Source organism: Mercenaria mercenaria, chromosome 9 (genome assembly GCF_021730395.1).
Source record: "Mercenaria mercenaria strain notata chromosome 9, MADL_Memer_1, whole genome shotgun sequence".
Taxonomy (NCBI): Eukaryota; Metazoa; Mollusca; class Bivalvia; order Venerida; family Veneridae; genus Mercenaria; species Mercenaria mercenaria.
Window position 1 is genome coordinate 15,556,922 of NC_069369.1, and position 24,559 is coordinate 15,581,480.

The window sequence follows — 24,559 nt, forward strand, 5'->3', positions numbered from 1 at the left end:
TTGCACAATACTTGAAAAATTATAAACAAAGACAAAATATCACTTAAATACAAGTTGTGCTTGTGTATACCTCTAAGGTCGTATAGATAAAATTAAAAGAGGGAATAGTTTTGTTTGATTTTATACGATTTTCGGGAAAAACATTCCCGCCATACGGACCAAAGGTTTACGAACTAACAAACTGACAGAAAATGGCCTCTAACGGCGTAGATGGCGAGACTAACGCTGATCGAAATGTTGAAATATGGAAAATAAAGAAGCTTATAAAAAGCTTGGAAGCAGCTCGTGGGTCAGTGTAGTTCAAACTATTTCCACGTAGTGTCTTGAAAGGATTTCTTAACAAATTTGTACTTGGGTACCTGACGAACCATGGAGCTTAGTTATCTTTGAACACCGGGAATATTATTTTAAAATGCCATCTGATATACTGGTCATACACTTCTAAACGTAATGAACAGTTAGAGTACTAGTAATTTGTGGATCAGTACAGTACTAAATTGAAAATATCTGTGTTTATAAAGGAAGTGTCTAGGGTATATCTAGTGCAACTAATTGTATACGAGTCGCAATAATCATATTGTGATAATTTTTGCACAGGCCAATATCTCTCCTCCACGTACAACAAAGGAGGGACCTTTTCTGTGGTGAACCTTCCGCGACGATTCTATGCGGCGATTTTTATATCGCATTATACCTTTAATAAAAAAAAAAAAATGAAATTTTAAGACAGCTGGAAAGAATATTCATTTTTTCCTTCCGTTCAATTGATGATTATGTAATAAACGTCAAAACACAAGTTTAACACTGTTTTAAACAATGCACCATTGAGTTTACAAACATTTTACACGGCTCCGTTTCGTGTCACGTGATCGATAACCAAACTGTCAGCTGTACTGTTTTGGAAGAGTACAGCGAGGTACCCAAAATAAAACGTATAGTGTTTACGCTTTATTAATGTGTTTTACTGTTGTGTTTAAGCTATAAAATGATGCAGTTTTATTTTGTTTTACGATTTCATTGTTTAAGTATAATTGCCTGATTGTGTTTTTATCTAAATCTATTTTCACCACAGAAAAAATCTTTACTTGTTTTGACATAAATAGAGGTATATTATCACAAAAATATCTCAGAATCAGTTCTCTCGTCAAATTATTCGGACAAGGGTACATCTAGCCAAGCCTGTTTGGGGTTGTCTAGGGAACAAATCTCATTTTTCCAGATTTTGTGTTTTATTTTGTATCTATCATTTTGTTATGAATTAACTATCGAAATTCGAATAAGATCTAACCAATATTCAGCTAAAACACATACATGTGATATGTCCGGGATTGTCCAGGAAATTACATACTCGTCCCGGACAGGGTTGAAATGTCCCGGAAAAATAAAGATACAGGAACAAATAAAAATAATCCCCAAAAAACTTGTTTTTTGTTTATAAATTGTTGAATTTGACACAGTTAACACTAACAGTCCGCGGTGTCACATTGTTTATTCATAATCGGTTTCATGCCCTCAAGCGGGACACGTGTTGATTAAGCCCGCTTTGATCACACGGCGATCTTTTTATGACACTGATTTTAAGTTACAGTCAGTTATTATGATGAGCCTGATTAACTTTTAAGTACTGACAGGATTATGCAATCAATAACTACTTTATATATAATACTTAAATTAGGAACAAAAGTCATAAGTCTCTTTGTTTTTAGCACGTTGGCGGTAAAGCTACATGTAGCCTGTATGGAAGAGTCAGTTAAACGATAATTATTTTAAAAGGTTATAATTATTTAAGACTAGATCGATTGTCACACATACTCTAAATTAAAATGTTGAATGCCTTTGCCGACCGACCCATGAAAATTGACACGACTCCAAATATTTTATATTGTCGATTTTATCTACAAGATTTATTTTATTCCTTTAAGGATTCAATTTAATTACTAGATAAATGTTTAAGCTTTAGAATGATACCAAATTAGCTAGAATCTAAATCACGATGACTAGGTTGATTCTTCGTATATAGTAAGTCTCCTAATTCTGTTCACCTCGGGAACGCAATAAATTCACGTGCCGAACTATAGATGTGTTTTACCTGTACATGTATTTACCTCCCTTAGAAAGCTAGACGACATTTGCAGCACATTAAATACAAGCGAGTGAACATTGCTTATCTCAGGAATCTACATGTAATATTATGATATTTTTGCATGAAACAGTCGAATACCAATGTCACAGTGTATGTCCCGGACAAAAGGTAAAAATCCCAGAAATTATAACTCAGAATCCCGGAAACGTTCTGAAAAATTATGGCATGTATGTAAAACACATATCTAAATCAGGGCTCTCGCGAGTGGGCGACTTGAGCGAAATAGGCGCTTTGGAACTTCAAACTTCGCTCAAAACTAACCTCAAAGCGAAATGCAAGTCGCCCGATTTTCTTTGATATCCGCATTCGCTAATTACCGCCACTCGGACTGTTGACAATTTGCACGGTGTCAAATGAGTTTTGAATAAACAGAGACACACACCGAAAGCATAATTTAAGCTCCGCCTACTTCAGGTACTTGCGAGATTTTCCCGAGAAGTGTGAAAGCGAATCAAATTGTCCGATACACCAGAGTCGATAGTGTTTAGCCAATTGGCGCCGCGGTTACGTCTTTGACACTTCGCGTTTAATTGTCAACATGTTTGAGAGCAGAAAGTAAAGTTTTTTTTTTAAAGAAACTGCTGATTAACCATGCGATTAATTGGAATTTGGTACACAATTATTTGTTATCTATGATAAAATAACGACATGTAATGTATTAACTATGTTTAAATTGACTTCCATCGATGAATTTATTTGAATATACATGTATTTCTAGATTACACAGTTTACTTTCAGTTTCATTTGAGTGAGATTCTGACATTCCTCGGTGAATGACTCGGTGTTAATAATAAACACTTCATACAAGATACAACCAAAATTCGTCGGGTTACATAAAAATTTACAGGATCGGCTTGAATTTTGAAAACGATTTTTTTTCAAAAAAATTTAACGAAACAATAACCACTGTATGGGAAATGATCTAACTAAGAAAATGAATTGTCACATCAATACTTTTTATCAAGAAACAAGAAAGTTCCAGCCACCTTTTGAATCACTGACCATCATTGCGATAGGAAAAGTCTTCCCACTTCTCCCTAAAGTCTCCCCACTTCTCCCTAAATCTGCTTGAGGGAGAAGTGACTTCTCCTAAAAAATTGAACCTAGCTAGACCCCTGTAAATGGTTCACAGATGCCAGCATTTACCTCATTGTTCACATTTTCTTTCAAAACGTAAATCACAGAGAAACTTGAAGTAAATCAAGAGGATTTGAACTAGCACAAAATATTAAGACAAGACTGTATTAAATTACGTTGTGACAAACTGTTTTTTTGATAGTAATTTGGGTATTTCTATTTTCTACACATTTAATGACCAGTGTGATACAAGGGAAGGTTTCACAAACATTTCCTTTTACTTGTGTCCGTTAATATTTGTTATTAAACAAATTGTCCTGTGTCGATTACTTGTTAAATAGTGAAATAATTAGGTGCATAACATGAATATGAATAGTTTCATAGCCATATTTGTGTAATTAAGTCGACTGTTGTCAAATACTGGGAACAAACACTGTTTAGTTTTGTATATTATCATAAACTGTAGTAGAGGAAAGTTTGTTTAAACTGGACTGAGATTTCAGCTTTTTGATCGATGGTCCATCAAAAACTAGGCTCTTCATTTTGACATTAAATAGAAAAAAGCTTTTTTTTTCTCAGCAAATTTGTTTCATACACAAACATTTGCATCTACATGTATAGATTGCAGAGAAATAACTTAATTGCAGCATTGATAATTTTTGAATTCAGTTACAGAAATGATAATGTTTTCTTTTTGTTCCTTTTCAGAAATGGAACAAGCATGATTTCACTTATCATTCCACCAAAGGACCAGATTCCCAGGGTGTCCAAAATGTTGGCTGATGAATTTGGAACAGCATCAAATATTAAAAGTAGAGTGAACAGACTATCAGTGCTGGGAGCAATTACATCTGTACAACAGAGATTAAAATTGTACAACAAAGGTAAATAAAGCGGCTTAGCCTCACAGAAAATATCTAAATGTTTCATTTGGTAACCTTAGTACATGTTACCAATCAGGCTAGATTATACTTGTCATTTCCTTGGTAAATTTAATAATATTTTGAAGCCCTGAATTAGTAATTTAAAAGAAGCATTTAATTTCCTTTTCAGTTTATGAAACAGATGTTGTCCATTATTGTATTATTCATTGTAAAATTGTTCTCGCATTAATATGTGACTAAAATATAGACACTGTCTTGGAAGTTGAGATAGTACTGTATGTGATTGGTTCAATTTGATCTTAAAACAATATTTGTTTTCTTTTTGTTAATTTTTCTGAAGACTTTGTCCTACATGTCTGTGAAGGGAAGTCCAGACTTAATCAGCAGTATTTTGGAAATAAAGGAAGGCTGTGCTATTGAACTGATGTTGAAATACAGCTTGAATAAAGTTTTCTGAGTCATTAAGAATCTGCATCTTAAAAAAAAAATAACTTTTTTTTTTTTCAGTTCCACCAAATGGTCTTGTTATATATTGTGGAACCATTGTGACAGATGAGGGCAAGGAAAAGAAAGTGAACATAGACTTTGAACCATTTAGACCTATCAATACATCCCTATATCTTTGTGATAACAAATTTCATACAGAGGTAATAATTGAGATTAAGTTTGCAATAAAATAACATCTCCTTTTAAACAGTTCCAGTCTTTCCCTTCTTACATAGTTTGCCTTGGGTAAAATATCAGTTCTTGTGAGCTATAACAGGATAACTGCTGACGTCATAATTAATTAGGGCTGGGACAATTTCAAAATTTTGAAACCGGTTAATCTTTTGTGTGAAATCGAACCAAACCGGTTAATCGGCAGCCATATTGAAAACGCTGTTTTCTTTTCTGACAAAGGTATCAAGGTACGTCCAGCAGCTGATTACATCAGGAACTTACGAACTTTATCCTTTGCAAACAATGTGATAATTAATAAGTCATATTTTGGTATATTTTATTTTACACATATCACGACAGGTAAATCCGCGAGATTATTTACTGTTTTATGTGTTTTAGGGGAAATATACTGCAGTTCTAAGTGCTAGTCAAAGAAATCATTAATGTATAAAGATAAGTAAAATTTGTGATGTTTATTGTTTGAGAGCGATAAGCGGTTTTGCAAAAATTGAAACCGATTTCACCTAGTAATCGAATCGGATCCGATTAACCGAGTAATCGTCCCAGTCCTATAATTAATGAGGGTAGACTACTTGCATTTGTCAGTGTCAGTGTTTACATATTTTTGTAATGTTCAATGTCAGATTGGCTTTATGTCCAGTGTCAGAATATTTCCATTTCAATGACAGTGTCACAGCAATTTTTTTCTCAAAATTGTTAATGGGCAGGGTTCTAGCCAGGATTTTCTGAAGGCATGTTGCAGAAGGATATTTTCTGACGAGCAAAGGGGTGGGTGCGGGAGGGGTATCCCCTCCTGCATGGGGGGTATGGGGGTCACCCCAGAAAATTTTGTGTTACTACAACTCTTTTTGGTGCATTCTGGTGCATTTCAGAGTGAAAAACATAGTGTTATTTTCAGTGATAAAAAGCATCATTTACATGTACAACAAGAAAAGATTAGGTCATAAAAATCCTATGGAGTTATTTGCTGAATGACAATTAAAAGTTCATCAATTTTAAGTTGCTAAAAATGTTCATTTACTATACAACACAATTTTAGCGCTGCACACAGATCTATTTGTATTTTAAAGTTTATGTCTTCTATTTCTGCGGAGTTTATTTGCTGAAAACTTATCTATTTTAAGTTTTTGAAAATGTCAACTGTTTGTTGTACATACATGTAAAACAACACAATCTGAGACTGTCATCCAGGGAAACGCTGGTTTCCATTTTGGATCAATGGCCATTTGGCGTGGCTGGTAGGGATTCTGAAATTGTGACCGGGCGCTGGCTTCAAATCACTTGCCCCTCATCGATGTGGGTTCGAGCCTCACTCGGGGCGTTGAATTCTTCATGTGAGATAGCCATCCAGCTGGCTTACGGAAGGTCGGTGGTTCTACCAAAGTGTCCGTTCGTGTTGAAATAATGCACGAAGGGTATTTCAAACTTTTCTCTACAAGTTCTATTTTGAAAGTGACAACAGAAAACATTAATTCTTGCATTGTCTTTTCGATATTCCGCCCGAGAAAACACATTTCATACATGTGAAAAACATTAATATTACGGCGATAATTGTTCAAAAGCATTTTACCGTGTTGCACAATTTTTGACTTAATTCCTTACATTGTCTTTCCTTGATTGCGAAAAACATTCGGAGGATAATTGTAGAATCATCTGTCATTATATCTAATGACATGTATAATCTTAAAACTTGCGAAAACAGTCACTTTCATGTACACATCCCAAGATGCCGCCTGTCAAAGGATTTAAAGGCGGAGCTACGATGAAATTTACGTCACACGTTCCACATATAGGAAGCTGTCATTGGTTTATCGGTTATCTTAACTCGCATCGCTTTACCTAAACTATCGGGTAGCACGTGGAAGCTTTTCGAATACGCTATCGGATTAATCGGGGTGTTTATTGGGATGATTTTATGACATGTCGCTTCGGCAATCAAGGGATGACGGGGGAAATAAGGGATGTCAAATATACAACTCAAAGTCTGAAGGCATGTCGCGCGCGACAGGCGATAATAGCCTGGCGAGAACCCTGATGGGTCTGACACCAGAAAAATTGTGAAAATTAGCGTTGTTTTTCTCAAAATTATGGATTTTTATAATACTTTGCGAATCAAAATGTTTAATGATTGACTATGAATATATGGGTGTCAAAAGATAGGTATGTAAAACTTATAGTCATATATTTATTCCAAAACAAGTGAGGACACCATTTAAATGATTCGTACCTGAACGCACTATGAATTAACGTTTCATACCCAAATGCACTATGCATTAACGTTCAAGGGTCGATAATATAGGATGACGAATGTAACAAATCTTGATTTCCTCGCAAAAGTTGATAACGAACTTCTTCAACTCTTACCATGCTATAGATTTTAGCCCTTAATAATCTCGTGAGCTGCGGAAAATTTCGCCCTCTTGGGAACCCCATTGCATCATACTCTAATCTTAGTAACGGTGTTTTCCCAATGCACATGTGCGGTACAATTACTACCAGTAGGCATTGCAAACATGGCAGCCTCCATGAAATAATGCTTTTTTTACGTATTTCACATCAATTGTGAATGGGTCCAGCAGACCCAATTTGAAAATTGTGAAAGACCGTTTGCAATTGTGAACGGGTCTGATATTCGGTACCACGTATGTAAGGACAAAAAAATAACTGGTGTCAGAATGGTTTAAGTATAATTTGTTACCTGGTAATGTTGGTTTCAGTATGATTACATTGCATCAGAATGTTTACATTGAAATTTCAAGTATCAGGGCTTTCGGTACATGTAGGTTCTGAAACTCAAGAGTCATTGACTCTTCAGCTCTTCAGCCTAAATTTTCAAGGGTCAAAATCAGATTTTCAAGAGTCAAGATCAGCTTTTCAGGGGTCAAGCTACATGTATACTGTTATTAATGCAACTCCCACAGACTTTATCTAAAACAAGTACATTTTAGTCATAACAGATTTTCTTAAGCAATTCATATTTAAGTTGTCTTATTTTGCACATTGCCTAAAAATGGGTGGGGTTTGGTGCTTTGCATGATTTTATTCTCGGCAAATTCTTCTAAAATAAGAGCTGCTTTGGCAACAGTGATCATATTTTTCTTAAATGCAGACTTTTTTTATTGGCTTTTTATTCAGACTGTACTAGAAAAGTCTTGTAAGAAATGATAAAAATGTCCGAAAATGCCGGTCGCGTAAATGAGAGACAAATACAGAAAACGAAAGTAAACATTTAAAATTCTTGCAAAAATAACTGTTTTAAATTTCATTTTCTTATCATACGTATAATTTCTGCTTATTTAAAGCATTTAATTTGTTTTAGCCCAAACAAAGCCTCGGCAATGGTAATAAATTTGCTATAGATCGTGACAGCAGACTGGCTCATGTAATCGTATCAAGCACAGAAAATAATTAACAAGTGGTACAAACACGATAATCTAAGGCTGCATTGTTTATCAATTTACTTTTACACATTGATAAATAAACACCTTTGATAATGACAAGGCATTATTGTACTAAATACAGGGGCAGAACTTTCGAACTTGAGACGCATCAAAGTAAATTTCCGCGAGTCAAGCCGACACACGTGGCATATTTTTTGCGGGTCAAATAAGAGTTTTTCTCGATTTTCGCGGGTCAAAACCCGGGACCTCGGGTCAACCGAACGCCCTAAGTATAATATTATTACACTTACATCATACTGTCAGAATGTAATGTCGGTGTTACAATGTTTACTGAAGTGTATCAGTCCCCGGACATTCAATTTTGTATATCCAGCTTTTGATAAAAAAATTGGGGCAAGGGGTTTTACATATGGGTGGATGGCGATGAGAATCAAACAGTTAATTAATTTTCAAGATAATTAATTTTCTAAACTTGAACGCTTTTGAACTCTCGGGGCAGTCGTTTGGCCGTTTTTGGGGCCGAATATGGGCCCCATTCCCCTCATAAAATAATATGTTTTTTTCCCCTTTCTCAGAAGAAAATTCCCCTGATAATAAGTTGTTTGACACAACTAGATACAAACTCTCTTTCAAGTTATATTATGGTGCCTCTAAGGAAGGTTACTGCTGCAATATAGTTACATTTAGTTAGAAATGATTGAAAACTGTATTAATAAGTGTAAAAAGTAGTAACATATATATGGCTAAAAACTTCCCCTTTTTGTCTTAAAACGACAAAACATTCGCCTTTCTGAGGGTATAGGTACCTGTCCCCAAAAGTTGTCTAGTGCCCTGACTCTGTACATTTTGTTTTGACAGTTCTAACAGAAATTGCATTGTTAGGCCAAAATGTAAAATTTCACCTAAGGAGTCTTGTTCCCCATAAAAGAAATGTGAGTGCAGGTTTAATTATGTCCCCACCCCCCTGGGGGAGACATATTGTTTTTGCCCTGTCTGTCCGTCCATACGTACGTCACACTTCATTTCCGGGCAATAACTGGAGAACCATTCGATCTAGAACCTTCAAACTTCATAGGATGGTAGGGCTTATGGAGTAGACGGCTGCAATTGTTTTTGGGGTCACTCCATTAAAGGTCAAGGTCACAGGGGGCTGAACATAGAAAACTCTTTCCAGTCAATAAGAACCACTTGACCCAGAATGTTGAAACTTAATAGGATGATTGGACATGCAGAGTAGATGACCCCTATTGATTTTGGGGTCACTCTATTAAAGGTCAAGGTCACATGGACTTGAACATGGAAAGCCATTTCCGATCATTAACTTGAGAACCACTTGACCCAGAGTATTGAAACTTCATAGGATGATTGGACATCAGAGTAGATGACCTCTACTGATTTTGGGGTCACATTGCTAAGGGTCAAGGTCACAGCAGACAGAACATGGAAATCCATTTCCAGTCAATAGCTTGAGAACTATTTGACCTAGAACCTTCAAACTTCATAGGGTGATAGGACTTACAGAGTAGATGACCCTTATTATGTCTCCCCCAGGAGACATATTGTTTTTGCCCTGTCCGTCCGTCTGTCCGTCCGTCGTCCGTTTAAACGTCACACTTCATTTCCAAGCAATAACTGGAGAACCATTTGACCTAGAACCTTCAAACTTCATAGGGTTGTAGGGCTGCTGGAGTAGACGACCCCTATTGTTTTTGGGGTCACTCTGTCAAAGGTCAAGGTCACAGGGGCCTGAACATTGAAAACCATTTCCGATCTATAACAAGAGAACCACTTGACCCAGAATGTTGAAACTTCATAGGATGATTGGTCATGAAGAGTAGATGACCCCTATTGATTTTGGGGTCACTCCGTCAAAGGTCAAGGTCACAGGGGCCTGAACATTGAAAACCATTTCTGATCAATAACTAGAGAACCACTTGACCCAGAATGTTGAAACTTCATAGGATGATTGGTCATGAAGAGTAGATGGCCCCTATTGATTTTGGGGTCACTCCGTCAAAGGTCAAGGTCACAGGGGCCTGAACATGGAAAACCATTTCCGATCAATAACTAGAGAACCACTTGACCCAGAATGTTGAAACTTCATAGGATGATTGGTCATGAAGAGTAGATGACACCTATTGATTTTGGGGTCACTCCGTCAAAGGTCAAGGTCACAGGGGCCTGAACATGGAAAACCATTTCCGATCAATGACTAGAGAACCACTTGACCCAGAATGTTGAAACTTCTTAGGATGATTGTACATACAAAGTAAATGACCCCTATCGATTTTGGGGTCACTCCATTAAAGGTCAAGGTCACAGGGGCCTGAACATTGAAAACCATTTCCGGTCAATAACTTGAGAATCACTTGACCCAGAATGTTGAAACTTAATAGGATGATTGGTCATGCAGAGTAAATGACCCCTAACGATTATGGGGTCACTCTGTGAAAGGTCAAGGTCACAGGGGCCCGAACATTGAAAACCATTTCCGGTCAATAACTTGAGAACCACTTGACCCAGAATGATGAAACTTCATAGGATGATTGGTCATGCAGAGTAGATGACCCCTAACGATTTTAGGGTCACTCTGTTAAAGGTCAAGGCCACAGGGGCCTGAACATGGAAAACCATTTCCAATCAATAACTTGAGAACCTCTCGACCCAGAATGTTGAAACTTCATAGGATGATTGAACATACAGAGTAAATGACCCCTATTGATTTTGGGGTCAGTCTGTTAAAGGTCAAGGTCACAGTGGCCTGTTCATGTAAAATCATTTTTTGGAAATAACTTGAGAACCACTTGACCAACAATGTTGAAACTTAATAGGGATGATTGGACATGCAGAGTAGATGACCCCTGACTATTTTGAGGTCACTTGATCAAAGGTCAAGGTCACAGGAGCCTGAACAGTGACTGGAGAACCACTAGGCCAAGAGTGTTGAAATTTAGCGGGATGACTGGACATGCCAAGTAGATGATCCCTATTGCAGCCAACCATCAGTGTCTCTTTGACTTCCGCTCCTGACCCCTATTGACTTCTTGCCTATAGGACTTTGCATTGGGGGAGACATGCGCTTTTGTACAAAAGCATTTTCTAGTTGTCTTTGGGGTCACTCTATCAAAGGTCAAGGCCACAGAGGGCTGAATTTAGAAAACTCTTTCCAATCAATAACTTGAGAACCACTTGACCAGAATGTTGAAACTTACTAGGATGATTGGACATGCATGATAGATGAACACTACTGATTTTGGGGTCACTCGATCAAAGGTCAAGGTCACAGGGGCCTGAACATGGAAAACTGTTTCGAATTCATAACTTGAGAACCATCAGGCCCAAAATGTTGAAAGTTAGTGGTATGACTGGACATGCCAAGTAGAATAGATGATCCCAATTGCAGCCAACCATCAGTGACTTTTTGTTTTTCGCTCCTGTCCCCTATCAACTTCTTGCCTATACGACTATGCACTGGGGGAGACATGCGCTTTTTTACAGAAGCATCTTCTAGTTCTCAGTGGAGTTTTGAGCATTCACGTACAAATGTTTGTAATATGAAACACAGTACAATGCGTTCACAGTGGTTGACTCTTCAGAATTTCATTTTGACTCTTGAAATTTTGGCCTCAAGGGTCATTGCCTCTTGACTTTTAAAGTCTAGTGAGCCCCCTGGTGTAACTGTTACATGTTAATGTTTGTGTTAGAATGTTTACTGGGGATGATCAACATTTGCAGTGGTCCCTTGATCCATTGTCAGTAGAGGGTGACCATTAAAGCCTGAAAGCTGATAGGTCCTCTCGGACTATCAAAACTTGTCAGTTGTCAGTCTTAATTTAAGTGTGTTTAAATGTGTTTGTTAAAGTGTGAAATTTTCTTTAAATGCAATTTCTAAGTTACTATACCATAAATGCATTGTAATATCTTGATTCAATGTGTTCTTATGAGTAAAAGCAATGTCAAGCAAAAAAGTAACTGAAGTACCAATGTTTTTTATATTAAAATTTTGTTGATATAGATACATTGTTGGGATCACTTGAATTTGCGTGAACCAGTAGATCGTAAAAGTTTCTAGTATTTTAGATCGCTAGGACAAAATTGTTAGTGTATACCCATTTATATTGTGACAGGGTCAGAATATGAAAGTTCGGTAATTTGATTTTAGATACATATACGTAGTCATGATTTTATAGGAGTAGTAATGACAAAAATTTAAATGCATGAGCATTTGTTTTATCAAAATTAACAACTACATTTTATTGTTTCAGGCATTAACAGCACTTCTAGCTGACGATAACAAATTTGGTTTTATTGTGATGGATGGTAATGGGGCATTGTTTGGAACTCTGTCAGGAAACACTCGAGAAGTTCTTCATAAATTCACAGTAGACTTGCCAAAGAAACACGGTATGTCTTCTTTTATTCGACTAAAATGTATATAACAATCAAAGGAAAAGAAGTGAGATCTTTGCCTAAACATTCTGATGAAAGGAGTGTTTATTGATCTGTTGAGACTGCTGTTGATGGCCAGGTCGGTTATATATAAGAACTTAATTGATGGCCAAGTTAATCCTATAAGACTGCCATTGGTGGCCAAGTCGTAGAAGACTGCCATTCATGGCCAAGTCAGTCATAAAACATAGTTGATGGCAACGTCAGTCATAAGAGACTGCTGCAGAAGGCAGTCATAAAAGACATCTATGATTATGACCGAGTCGACTGTAAAGGTTGCTGTTGATTGCCAGTGTCGACCATGTAAGACTACCATTGACATATAACATGTACATTGTGCTGCGTTTACAAAGCAGTCTATAAATTGTGTTCATTCTTTGTTCAGGTAGAGGAGGTCAATCAGCGCTTCGTTTTGCTAGGTTAAGAATGGAAAAACGACACAACTATGTACGCAAAGTAGCGGAAGTCGCAGTACAGATGTTCATCTCAAACGATAAAGTCAATGTGTCTGGTCTTGTATTAGCCGGGTCAGCAGATTTTAAAACAGAACTCAGTCAGTCAGACATGTTTGATCTGGTAGGTTTTTCTATAGCTGTCAATCTGTTTTTAGCTCACCTGAGCCAAAGGCTCATGGTGAGCTTTTGTGACCGCTGATTGTCCGTCTTGTGTCGTGTGTCCGTCAACATTTTCTAAAAAAATCTTCTTCTTGTAAACCGCTGGGCAGAATTACACCAAACTTCACTGGAATGATCCTTGGGTGGCCCCCTTTCAAAATTATTCAAAGCAGAACTCTGGTTGCCATTGCAACCGAAAGGAAAAACTTTAAAAATCTTGTCCAAAACCACAGGGCCTAGGGCTTTGATATCTGGTGTGTAGCATCATCTAGTGGTCCTCTACCAAAATTGTTCAGATTATCCCCCTAGGGTCAAATATGGCCCCGCCCCGGGGGTCACATGGTTTATATAGACTTATATAGGGAAAACTTTGAAAATCTTCTTGTCCAAAACCACATGGCCTAGGGCTTTGATATTTGATATGTAGCATCATCTAGTGGTCCTCTACGAAGATTGTTCAAATTATCCCCTAGGGTCAAATATGGCCCAGCCCCAGGGGTCCCAAGTTTTACATAGACTTATAAAGGAAAAAAAGTTTAAAAATCTTCTTGTCTGAAACCACAACACTTAGACCTTTAATATTTGGTTTGTAGCATTGTCTTACAGTCCTCAACCAAAATTGCTCAAATTGTTCCCCCGGGATGAAAAGAGGCTCTGCCCCGGGGGGTCCCAAGTTTTATATAGACTTTTATAGGAAAAAACTTTAAAAATCTTCTTGTCTGAAACCATAAGACCTAGGCTTTTGATATTTATAATGTTGCATTGTCTAGTAGTCCTCTACCAAAATTGTTCAAATTATGCCCCTGGGGTTAAAAGAGGCCCCGCCCTGGGGTCAGTTATTATGTGAGTTATATAGGAAAAAATACTTAAAAAATCATTTGATCCTATTTCCAAGACTGTTTAATTATTATTACCTGATGACCCCAAGTAATATGATGTCACTTGACTGTGACCTTGACCTACTGACCTACTTTCTTGTTTTTTAAGATACAGCCTTGAAATTTTGATGACATACACAGTTTTGCACACCAATCGTAAAACTGAATTTCATTTACCATGAATGTGACCTACTGACTTTCTTAATATTTTATCATCAGTTTGACATTTGAAACATGTAGCTCATATTACTCAGGTGAGCGATCCAGGGTCATCATGACCCTCTTGTTGATTATTTTCATTGATAGTGAAAAATGTGAGTAAAACCATGAATTTGTATGGAAAACTTCTGTACTCATGCTTCTGCATTATGATAGTTTTGGTTAAAGTTAAGCTGTCACTCAATTCTTGTATTCTACTGTTAAAGGTAAGTTCCTTCTGTAATTGCTATTATGCTCTTTTTGGTATTTGAACTTTGGAATTGATTAAATGACTTGCAGAAGTTTTTAAATGCCAGATTTGAAAAAAAACAACATATTTTTATGTTATGATGGGTCTGTCTAGCATATTTCATGACCAAAGCATTCAAGGTTTTGCCTTTAAACTTAAGCATATAGGTAGATGGGGGTGAGACAATGTGCAGAGCATATAACTAATTGGGTAGGTCAAAAGTCAAGGTCACAGCAAGGTCATATCTGTCACGTGTTTTGTGTCTGGGGCATGACTACAGTCATTCAAGGTGTTGACTTCAAACTTGGCATATAGGTAGGTGGCAATGAGACGATTGCAGAGTACATGAACTTTTTTGGTTGATCAAAGGTCCAGGTCACAAACTGAGTTCAGACTAAACCAATGGAAAGAAATGACCACCAACATGGCTGCCAGTTCTATCAGGGGAAATAAATGTCTACAAATAAGTCAGATGGTCTTTATTTACAAGAGGCCATATACATGAATACATGATAAATGATAAGCATGGCATAAGTAAAATTCTAATTCACATGAAAACCAAGTTGCTAAACCACCATTAAACCTTAATGTCTGATTAACTGCTAGTTGAGCAGAGCAGGTTGAAAGTTCTCTCCAACATTTTTATTATAGCTTAAAAGGTTAATCCTTAATGTCTGTTTGATGTGGGGTAATTACATGTATCAGTCAATTCAGTAGAAAAAGTTGGTACTAGAACAGAATCCATCAACACTGGTTGTTAAGAACAATATTTAGTTACGGTAAGTTACCCCATATCAAGCACAAAAACTAGTCTGAAATCTGATTTTTCAAAAACAACAGAAACTTATGTTAACAATCAGCCTAGCATTTCTGCGTTTCTTATATTTCAGAGATTGCAACAAAAAGTGATAAAAATTGTTGATGTTTCATATGGTGGTGAAAACGGGTTTAACCAAGCAATTGAACTTAGTGCTGAATCATTATCAAATGTTAAATTCATCCAGGAGAAGAAATTGATAGGTAAGTTACTGCATGAAGACAGTGATCCAGAATGAAAGCCACTAGTAACTCTGTTGATGAATAAATCTGGTGTAGTCCGTGGAATATCTTAACTGAGGATTTACTAACACACTAGATTGGAACATCTTACAGCAGCAGGGGTGAAACATTTGGTTTATTCCAGTTTTTGAATGCTTTCCAAGGTCATTTTTACAGAATATGTCAGTCTTTTTTGTGGGTTTGGGGTGGGGGCATTGGGGATGTAATGATCATTGTACACCTGATTATTACAGTGCCACATACATTAAAGCATACATTTTTCAATGAATCAAGAACTCTGTAGAAAATCGGCCTTAAAATCTACATGGTACAAGAAACAGACTTGCAAAGGGAAGCTGTGCTTTTCAACTCTAGTAATAAGTCATTGATTTAGGATATGAAGCAAAAGATGTTTATTTTAAGCTGTCAGAATCAAGAGTTGTCATTCTTTGCAGATTCAGGTAGTACAGTCTTACTGATAATTCATTTATTGATACAAACGAAAAATTCACAAAACCCTTGTTTGCAAAACATTTTTTTGGTGATTGAAGGACTAAGTCTTATATCATGTGAAAATCTAAGCTAACTTTAATTTGTAAATTGTTGAAATAAAGAAATGCAGGTAAATGGTGAAATAAAGTTTCAGTGTTTGATTAATGTTTTCTTTTTTCCTAATTAAAGGTCGATATTTTGATGAAATCTCACAAGACACTGGGCGATTCTGTTTTGGTGTTGATGACACTTTGAAAGCCCTGGAGATGGGGGCAGTAGATATTCTCATTGTATGGGAAAACCTAGATATAACCAGATATGTGCTCAAAAATCATCAAACAGATGGTAAGTAGTGTATCAAAATGAAAAGTTCTGTTTACCAGATCCATGACTTGCTGTTTTTATCAGTTATTTATACAATAGATTTAAAACTCAAGATACTTTGAAAAAGTTTCATTACTGCCCATGAAGTTCTTTTGACTGGTGTAAAATGTATAGTTTAGTCTTGTATTTGAAGGGAAATCAAGGAATAAAAACCTTGTGGAAATGTGGATGGAGTAGTAGGTCTGATTCAGCCATGTACTTAGGTTTTGATGCTATCATCCCCTATGTATGCAGTGGGTTTTCCGCAATGTAACAAAAGATGATACCAATTGTTCGGAAATATGTTGAATTTTGCCCAACTGTAATTTGGACAGGCTGGATGGTATGCAGCAAGTTTCCTATTGAGGATACAGAATTTTGTCTCTAAGACATGTTCTTAATATTACTCTTTCTTTCATTTTCAGTTGAAAACATCCTTTTCCTCACACCAGAGCAAGAAAAAGACAAAACCCACTTTTTAGATAAAGATGTAAGTTACTTGCTAGTAGAATTTTATAGCTTTTTAGCTCACCTGAGCACAAAGTGCTCAAGATGAGCTTTTGTGATCGCCCTGTGTTCGTCGTCAACAATTTGACTGTTTACACTCTAGAGGTCACAGTTCTGGCCCAATCTTAATGAAACTTGGTCAGAATGTTACCCTCAATAAAATCTTGGGCGAGTTCGATATTGGGTCATCTGGGATCAAAAACTAGGTCACCAGGTCTAATCAAAGGAAAAGCTTGTTAACACTCTAGAGGTCACAATTTTGGCCCAATCTTAATGAAGCTTGGTCAGAATGTTACCCTCAATAAAATTTTGGACGAGTTCGATATTGGGTCATCTGGGTTCAAAAACTACGTCACCAGGTCAAACCAAAGGAAAAGCTTGTTAACACTCTAGAGGTCACAGTTTTGGCCCAATCTTAATGAAACTTGGTCAGAATGTTACCCTCAATAAAATCTTTGACAAGTTTGATATTCGGTCATCTGGGGTCAAAAACTAGGTCACAAGGTCTAATCAAAGGAAAAGCTTGTTAACACTATAGAGATGGTACCTACCCAAATAAATCAAAGGGGGACAACTCTGAATTGATCAATAAACTGAAGCCAACATTAAACATTGATCAAAAGTGAAAGAAAAATCAGATGGGTCCTTTTTCAAACAACTAATCAGGCAGACAAAATATGACCTACAATTGTTTAAATCCCATTGTATTCAATATACAATATGCACGCTTTTCTCATGACTTACACTGACAGTTATTTTGTAAGTTGTAGTGAGGCCCTGATAGAAAGTTTAGTAATGCATGAAGATTATATAGAATAATGCATACATTCCTTTGAAGAAAATTAACAACATTAAGAAACGTTATTAAGTTTTGATCTTTTAGCCAAAGTTGTTTATTTATTGTTCTCAATGGTGATACATTGCTTTACACAACATTTATATATCAAAATGCAAAATGTATATATCCAACAATGAGAAATAACAAAAAAAGTTAAATTGGTAACACAAAAATTCATTGTCGTCAAATATAATTACAATGTTGTAAGGTAGTGGTTGTAATTACTACATGTTAAGGTAGCTGACAGGTAATGACTCTGTGTAATGTATTTTAAGCAATTCTCAATATAAACATTCTCTGGAGGGAACTAGCACGATCATTTGCTTTCCTTGAAAAAAGAATAAATGCTGAAAAAGCATATGGAGATTACTCTATTTCGTTACAGGTCAACTACCCTAAACAAACTAAAAGGTGTTTTATTTATTGTTGAAAACAAAGTAATCGGATAATTTCAGATATCAACATTAATTTAAAACTTTTACTGTTTGCACAACTTGAAAAAAGGTTTTTGTTGGGGCCTCTCATTTACAAATATATCAACAATTATCACCTGAATTGAGTGCATTCATGAGTGGAAAATATTGATGGTAAAATGGTGTAGGGGTTTGTTTACAATATAAAATCTTGAATAACTTCTTTAAGGTACATTTTTGGTATGATTTTGCATGTCATTCTCTTTCACTCAGAATTTTTTCAAGCGTTTTAGACTCTTGGATAGTCTTGGAATTTGACTTTATTAAAAGACAAAAGGAAGTTCAGTATAGGCTCTTTCAAAATGTAGAAAGTAGAATAAACTTACCTTATACTCTATTGAATTTATTTAGCTGTGGGAGCTTTTGATATAGACTATAATTGGGGAAGTCCTAAAATCTTTGAAAAAGGGTCAATACAAGAGTTGTCCATTTTGCTTCAGATATTTTGAGAAAGTCATTTTTTAGATATCAAATATTTCTATTTTTGACATGGAGAAGAGGAAAACCATAAATATATTTAGAAAATTTGTGCACTTATCTATCATTTCACTCTGAAAAAAACCTATAAAGATGAATTTGAATTTTTTAGGTACCATCTCTATGTAGAGGCCACATTTATGACTGTATCTTCACGAAACTTGGTCAGAATGTTAATCTTGATTATCTTAGGTCGTGTTTGAATCTGGGTCATGTAGGGTAAAAAACTAGGTCACCAGGTCAAATCAAAGGAAAAGTTAGTTGACACTTTAGGTGCCACATTTATGACCGTATCTTAATGAAACTTGGTTTGAATGTTAAACTTGATGATCTCTAGGTCAAGTTTAAATCTGGGTCATGTAGGGTAAAAAGCTAGGTCACCAGGTCAAATCAAAGGAAAAGTTAGTTAGCACTTTAGGTGCCACATTCATGACCATATCTTAATGAAACTTGGTTGGAATGTTAATCTTGATGATCTTTAGGTCAAGTTTAAATCTGGGTCAGATGGGGCAAAAAACTAGGTCACCAGGTCAAATCAAGGGAAAAGCTAGTTTACACTGTATAAGCCACATTTATGACCATATCTTAATTAAACTTGGTCAGAATGTTAATGTTGATGATTTTAGGTCAAGTTTAAATCTGGGTCAGGTGGGGTCAAAATCTAGGTCATCAGGTCAAATCAAAGGAAAAGCTAGTTAACACTCTAGAGGTCACATTTATGACCATACCTTAATGAAACTTAGTCAGAATGTTAATCTTGATGATATTTAGGTCAAATTCAAATCTGGGTCAGGTGGAGTCAAAAACTAGGTCAGTTGGTCAAATCAAAGGAAAAGCTTGTTAACACTCTAGAGGCCACATTTATGGCTTTATTTTCATGAAACTTAGAATGTTAATCTTGATGATCTTTATGTCAAGTTTGAATCTGGGTCATGTGAAGTCAAATAGTAGGTCACCGGGTCAAAGAAAGGAAAAGTTAGTTAGCACTTTAGATGCCACATTTATGACCATATCTTAATGAAACTTGATTGGAATGTTAATCTTGATTATCTTTGGGTCAAGTTTAAATCTGGGTCAGATGGGGTCAAAAACTAGGTCACCGGGTCAAATCAAAGGAAGAGCATGTTAACACTGTATAAGCCACAATTATGACCATATCTTAATGAAACTTGGTCAGAATGTTAATCTTGATGATCTTTAGGTCAAGTTTAAATCTTGGTCAGGTGGGATCAAAAACTAGGTCACCAGGTCAAATCAAAGGAAAAGCTTGTTAACACTCCAGAGGCCACTATTTTGACTGTATCTTCATGAAACTTGGTCAGAATGTTAGAGAATGCTTGATAATCTTTAGGTCATTTGGGGTCAAAAACAAGGTCACTAGGTCAAATCAAAGGAAAAGCTAGTTAACACTCTATAGAGGCCACATTTATGACCATATCTTAATGAAACTTGGTCAGAATGTTAATCTTGATGATCTTTAGGTCAGTAGGTCAGGTGAGCGATACAGGGTCTTCATGGCCCTCTTGTTTGTATATTAAAAGAAAATGATTTCGGAAATACAAACAGGAAATTAAGCTTTTTGTGGGAAAGTGGAAGAAGTACCTGTTTTAAGATTAATCCCAAACATGTGAATCTTTTACAAAACATACAGAATGTAAACTGTGATGTGACTTGTCTCAACTTCAGGATGAAAATCAGAATTAAGATTATAGTAACTCAAATTTAAAAGTTCTTTTACGAAGATTTGTGTTAAAATTAAAAATAAAGCATTCAAATGCTTTGATACAAAAATAATTTTTTTTTACCATTATTTTCTATTTAAACTTTGTTGTTTTTATTTTCTTGAAATTAATATATGGAACCATTTAGGGAAATGTCACATAAATTAATGTTTTAGACTGGTGTGGAATTAGAGCTTCAAGATCAGATGCCTTTATTAGAATGGTTTGCTAACAATTACAAGAATTTTGGAGCAACCCTAGAAATAGTCACTGACAGATCACAGGAGGGTGCACAATTTGTTAAAGGATTTGGTGGAATCGGAGGTTGGTATCTTGAACATACGTATTTTAAAGATATTGTCACTGCATGTGCAAAACTACCCCAAGTTGGATGTTCTCAATTTACTCTTCAATCTTTTGCCTCTGTTATTTGTTGAATTACCACACCGTATAGTAATGCATTAGCTCTTGTTATTAGTTAAAACTTGATGATATCTATATGTCCAATTCAGTTTGTACCCTTACAAATTATAAATGTTTTTCTCATGATTCTAGTGGTTTACCTGATATACATGGTTTAATGCTGAGGTCCTATATGACAATTTTTACACAAAGGGTATTTGCTGTAATTTCAAACTTCCAAGTAAATGAACTAATTAGGTTGAAATATGAAGTTGACAGTCCCTCATGAGCTTGTCTTGTGTACAATGAATGTACATCTCCATATTGTCGAGATTTACACTCAAGAAATACTCTGAATCCTGAGGGCTTGGATTCGAACCTGACTTGCATTATGGGCAGAACTTGTATGACACCAGGACTGGTGTTTGAAGAAGGGAGCTGTGATTCAAGAGAGCTTGCGCCATCAGGCTAAAATGAACGAGTATAATCTAAAGCAAACTAAAATGGTCTGTGAAAGTCTTAATTTGGACAAAACTATCAAACTCTGACTATAAATATGTAACATGGTCTCTGGAATTTATATGCCAAATTGTGATTCATTAAACTTGACTTGGGGTCTTGAAATTCAATATACATCTGTGTCACAGCCCACTCGCTTAGCTCAATAGGGAGAGCGCAGATCTACAGATCTTGCGGGTCGTGAGTTCGAGCCCTGGGCGAGGAGTATGTTCTCCATGACAATTTGTTAAAAAACATTGTGTCTGAAATCATTCGTCCTCCACCTCTGATTCATGTGGGAAAGTTGGCAGTTACTTGCGGAGAACAGGTTTATACTGGTACAGAATCCAGGAACACTGGTTGAGTTAACTGCCCTCCGTTACATAACTGAAATACTGTTGAAAACAGGCGTTAAACCCAAAACAAACAAACATCTGCGTTACTGTTCATTTAGCACATATTGTTATTGAACTTGGCATGTGGCTTTTACTGACAGTTTTGCAAATTTTCGTTAGTACAAATTTGCTTTCAAACATATTCTCAGTATTGTTACTTTTTCAAACTTGTACAGAGAGAACATGTATATAATCCAGGCTTCTGGCATCAGTAGGTCAAAGGAAATTTGCTGTAACAGTTGCATGTTTAGGACTGGTGTCTTCACAGAAATGAAAGAGACAAACTCCAGGACAGAAATTGTGTAAAGAGAAATTAAGTATGACATATTTAATTGGGATTCATTGAACACATGCTACGAAAGATCTCTTGACAATTGGAAGCTTTTGATTTTAACAGTATATTGTTAAATACTAATTGATTTGTATATTGTATTGCCAGGTATATTACGATATCAAGTGGACTTCCAGATACTGGACCCAGGATTGGACGGCTTTGATGATTTCAACCTGGATGATTATTAACTTATTTACTAATTTTGAGCCATGTTGAGACGACGTGAAATGAAATCTGTTCACATAGCCTGTGAATAGAAAGAAAAATTTTACTGCTTAAACCTTCAATTTTTTCAAAGACTTTCTGATGTAATGTACAGCTTCTGTTAATTTAATGCTGTGAAAATGTTGCAGCTCTTCAGTTTGTTTTATATTTTATGTTCAAAAGTTAATTTCTGTATACATTTTACAGTAATGTAAAATTGAACTGCCAGAACATGATTTTAGTATCTAAACACTTTAGAAATAAAGTTCTGCACATTTGGGTAAACAAATTCTGCTATGTAGAATTTGATGAAAACCCTATTTCTTCGAAACCAGAATATACCATCAAAGTTAGGCAAATAAAAAGGTTAGGGTATTAATGTGTCATATTTTTTGTCAAACTGATTTGAAATATTGGTACACGGTGTCGGTCAGTTTTCACAGTGGGCTTTTATGGGAAAATCACATTTGTTCTGGACATTTTTGCCTGAAGAAAAAGTAAGTTCAGCAATGTATGTTATAGTGAAACTTTTCTTAGTTTTATAGCGTTCACTGTTTAACACTTAATACATGGGATGTAATAGATTTCCGGCAACATTTATTCTACCTATATAATGGCTACCATGCATTATTCTAAGATTTATACATAATTGACAATACAGTGTCACTTCTGGTTAAAGGGGAACGCTAGAGTCTGTATACGAGATGGGTGAAATTTTTCCCAGTAACAGGATTTCTTCAAACTTTGAATATTGAAGGACAATCATCTAAGAAACAAAGATATGCAATAAAATTCATAGGTCACCAGTATTGAAAGAGTTATCTGCCCTTGAAATCTAAGTGTACACCATTAATCACAGGTCCAGAACTACCATAACTGGATAATAATGGTTTGCTTGAAATTTTCTTGGTTACTTCTACAGTTCTGGTTGGTATATACATGTTTGTTGAATCTCCTCTGAAGATGATTGATATTTAGTAAATCATTCCAATTTAATGTGGTGGATTTTTTTTTGTGATAATTGATCATATGATGCAAAGAAATTCAAAGTTTATGTAGTATTTAGATATGAACAGTGAATAATAGCTTCAATAAAATTGCTCAATGTTGGCATAAATATGTAAGCATTTAATCTTTTTGTTTAAAGTTACTTATTGGTTAATTTTTTTTTTCTAAATCCACCATGATGTTACAGAACATTTTAAAACAAGAAATGCACAGCACTCAAGAAGTTTTGTTCAATTTAAAACTGACTGTTTATTCTTTTATGATTTGTTTTATTTTGTTCAGTTCTGATTCCAATTCTAAACGTGTATAGATATTGTATAATTATTTATTTTGTTTATAAAAATGTTCAGTAAGTAGAAAAAGGGAAGGTTTAGCAGTATACACATTCTGTCATGTGTAAAAATCAGATACAGAATATAACAATTGTTGTATCTTCTTTTACCCCTCTGAAAACCTGCAGTGCTGTTTTGTAGTTGACAGGTCTTGGAGCACCAGTGTTGTTATCCCAAGCCCTTCCAATTTCCTTCATATCATTCCACTTCATTGAAAAACATGGCCACAAGGGGAAGTTTGCCGTATGCAGTATTTATGTAGTATATAAAAAGCTTTTAAAAGTGACAAGTCTGTCTTCAGAAACAGTTGGCTAGATTTTTAATTACTTTGCACAAATGTTCCTAGACTGACCACCAGCTAGTAACAGCGTATTGTTCCATAAATAGAAATTGATGCAATCAAACAAATAGAAAAACCTTCGAATGGCATCATCCTTTAACATCTAGTCCGATTTTGAAATAATTTTACAATGTCCTTGAAGATACCATTTTTCAGCATAGAAGCTGAGAATAGAAATATCTTCAAATGACTATCAGTAAGCACTGGTTTAATGTTGAAACATTAAATGTCAAAAATGTTTCTAGGGAATCCTCTAAGATTATTCAGATACCTCTTGAAACATTGGCACCTGACTTAAAAATAGAAAAATCTTTAAACACCATCGTCTCAAACTGCTAGTCAAATTTTGAAATAATTACACGATGTTCCTTCTGTGACTCTAAACCAAGTTTATTTAAATAATTCCAATTTTCTGTCTCCGAAGGGTGACATAAAATAAGCGGACTGTTGATCCCGTCAATATCTGGTTGATGACTGAAGAACGCTTTAGCACAGAAACCTCAAACTTGGTAGGCTTGTTTGTTATGATTGCTGTGGGTTTCTCAGAGATCAAGGTTGCGGT

The 24,559-nt window shown here is 35.7% G+C and overlaps 1 protein-coding gene across 1 annotated transcript; it reads left to right on the forward strand.

The window, feature by feature from the left end:
• The first annotated feature begins 148 nt into the window (after nt 1-148).
• LOC123546551 (eukaryotic peptide chain release factor subunit 1) lies at nt 149-23,750 on the forward strand. The gene is made up of 10 exons (XM_045332921.2): nt 149-289; nt 3,929-4,104; nt 4,612-4,751; nt 12,452-12,590; nt 13,021-13,211; nt 15,466-15,595; nt 16,295-16,450; nt 16,894-16,958; nt 20,661-20,808; nt 22,219-23,750. Exons 1-10 carry the CDS (start codon nt 192-194, stop codon nt 22,299-22,301), a joined length of 1,326 nt encoding a protein of 441 aa, XP_045188856.1. The 5' UTR covers nt 149-191; the 3' UTR covers nt 22,302-23,750.
• The last annotated feature ends 809 nt before the right edge of the window (nt 23,751-24,559 follow it).

Excerpts from the sequence above, each read along its gene's own strand:
- LOC123546551 (XM_045332921.2), top strand. The coding sequence starts at position 192 with ATGGCCTCTAACGGCGTAGATGGCGAGACTAACGCTGATCGAAATGTT. Across the intron at positions 4,105-4,611 it reads ATTAAAATTGTACAACAAAG|TTCCACCAAATGGTCTTGTT; the intron begins GTAAATAAAGCG and ends TTTTTTTTTCAG. Across the intron at positions 4,752-12,451 it reads ATAACAAATTTCATACAGAG|GCATTAACAGCACTTCTAGC; the intron begins GTAATAATTGAG and ends TTATTGTTTCAG.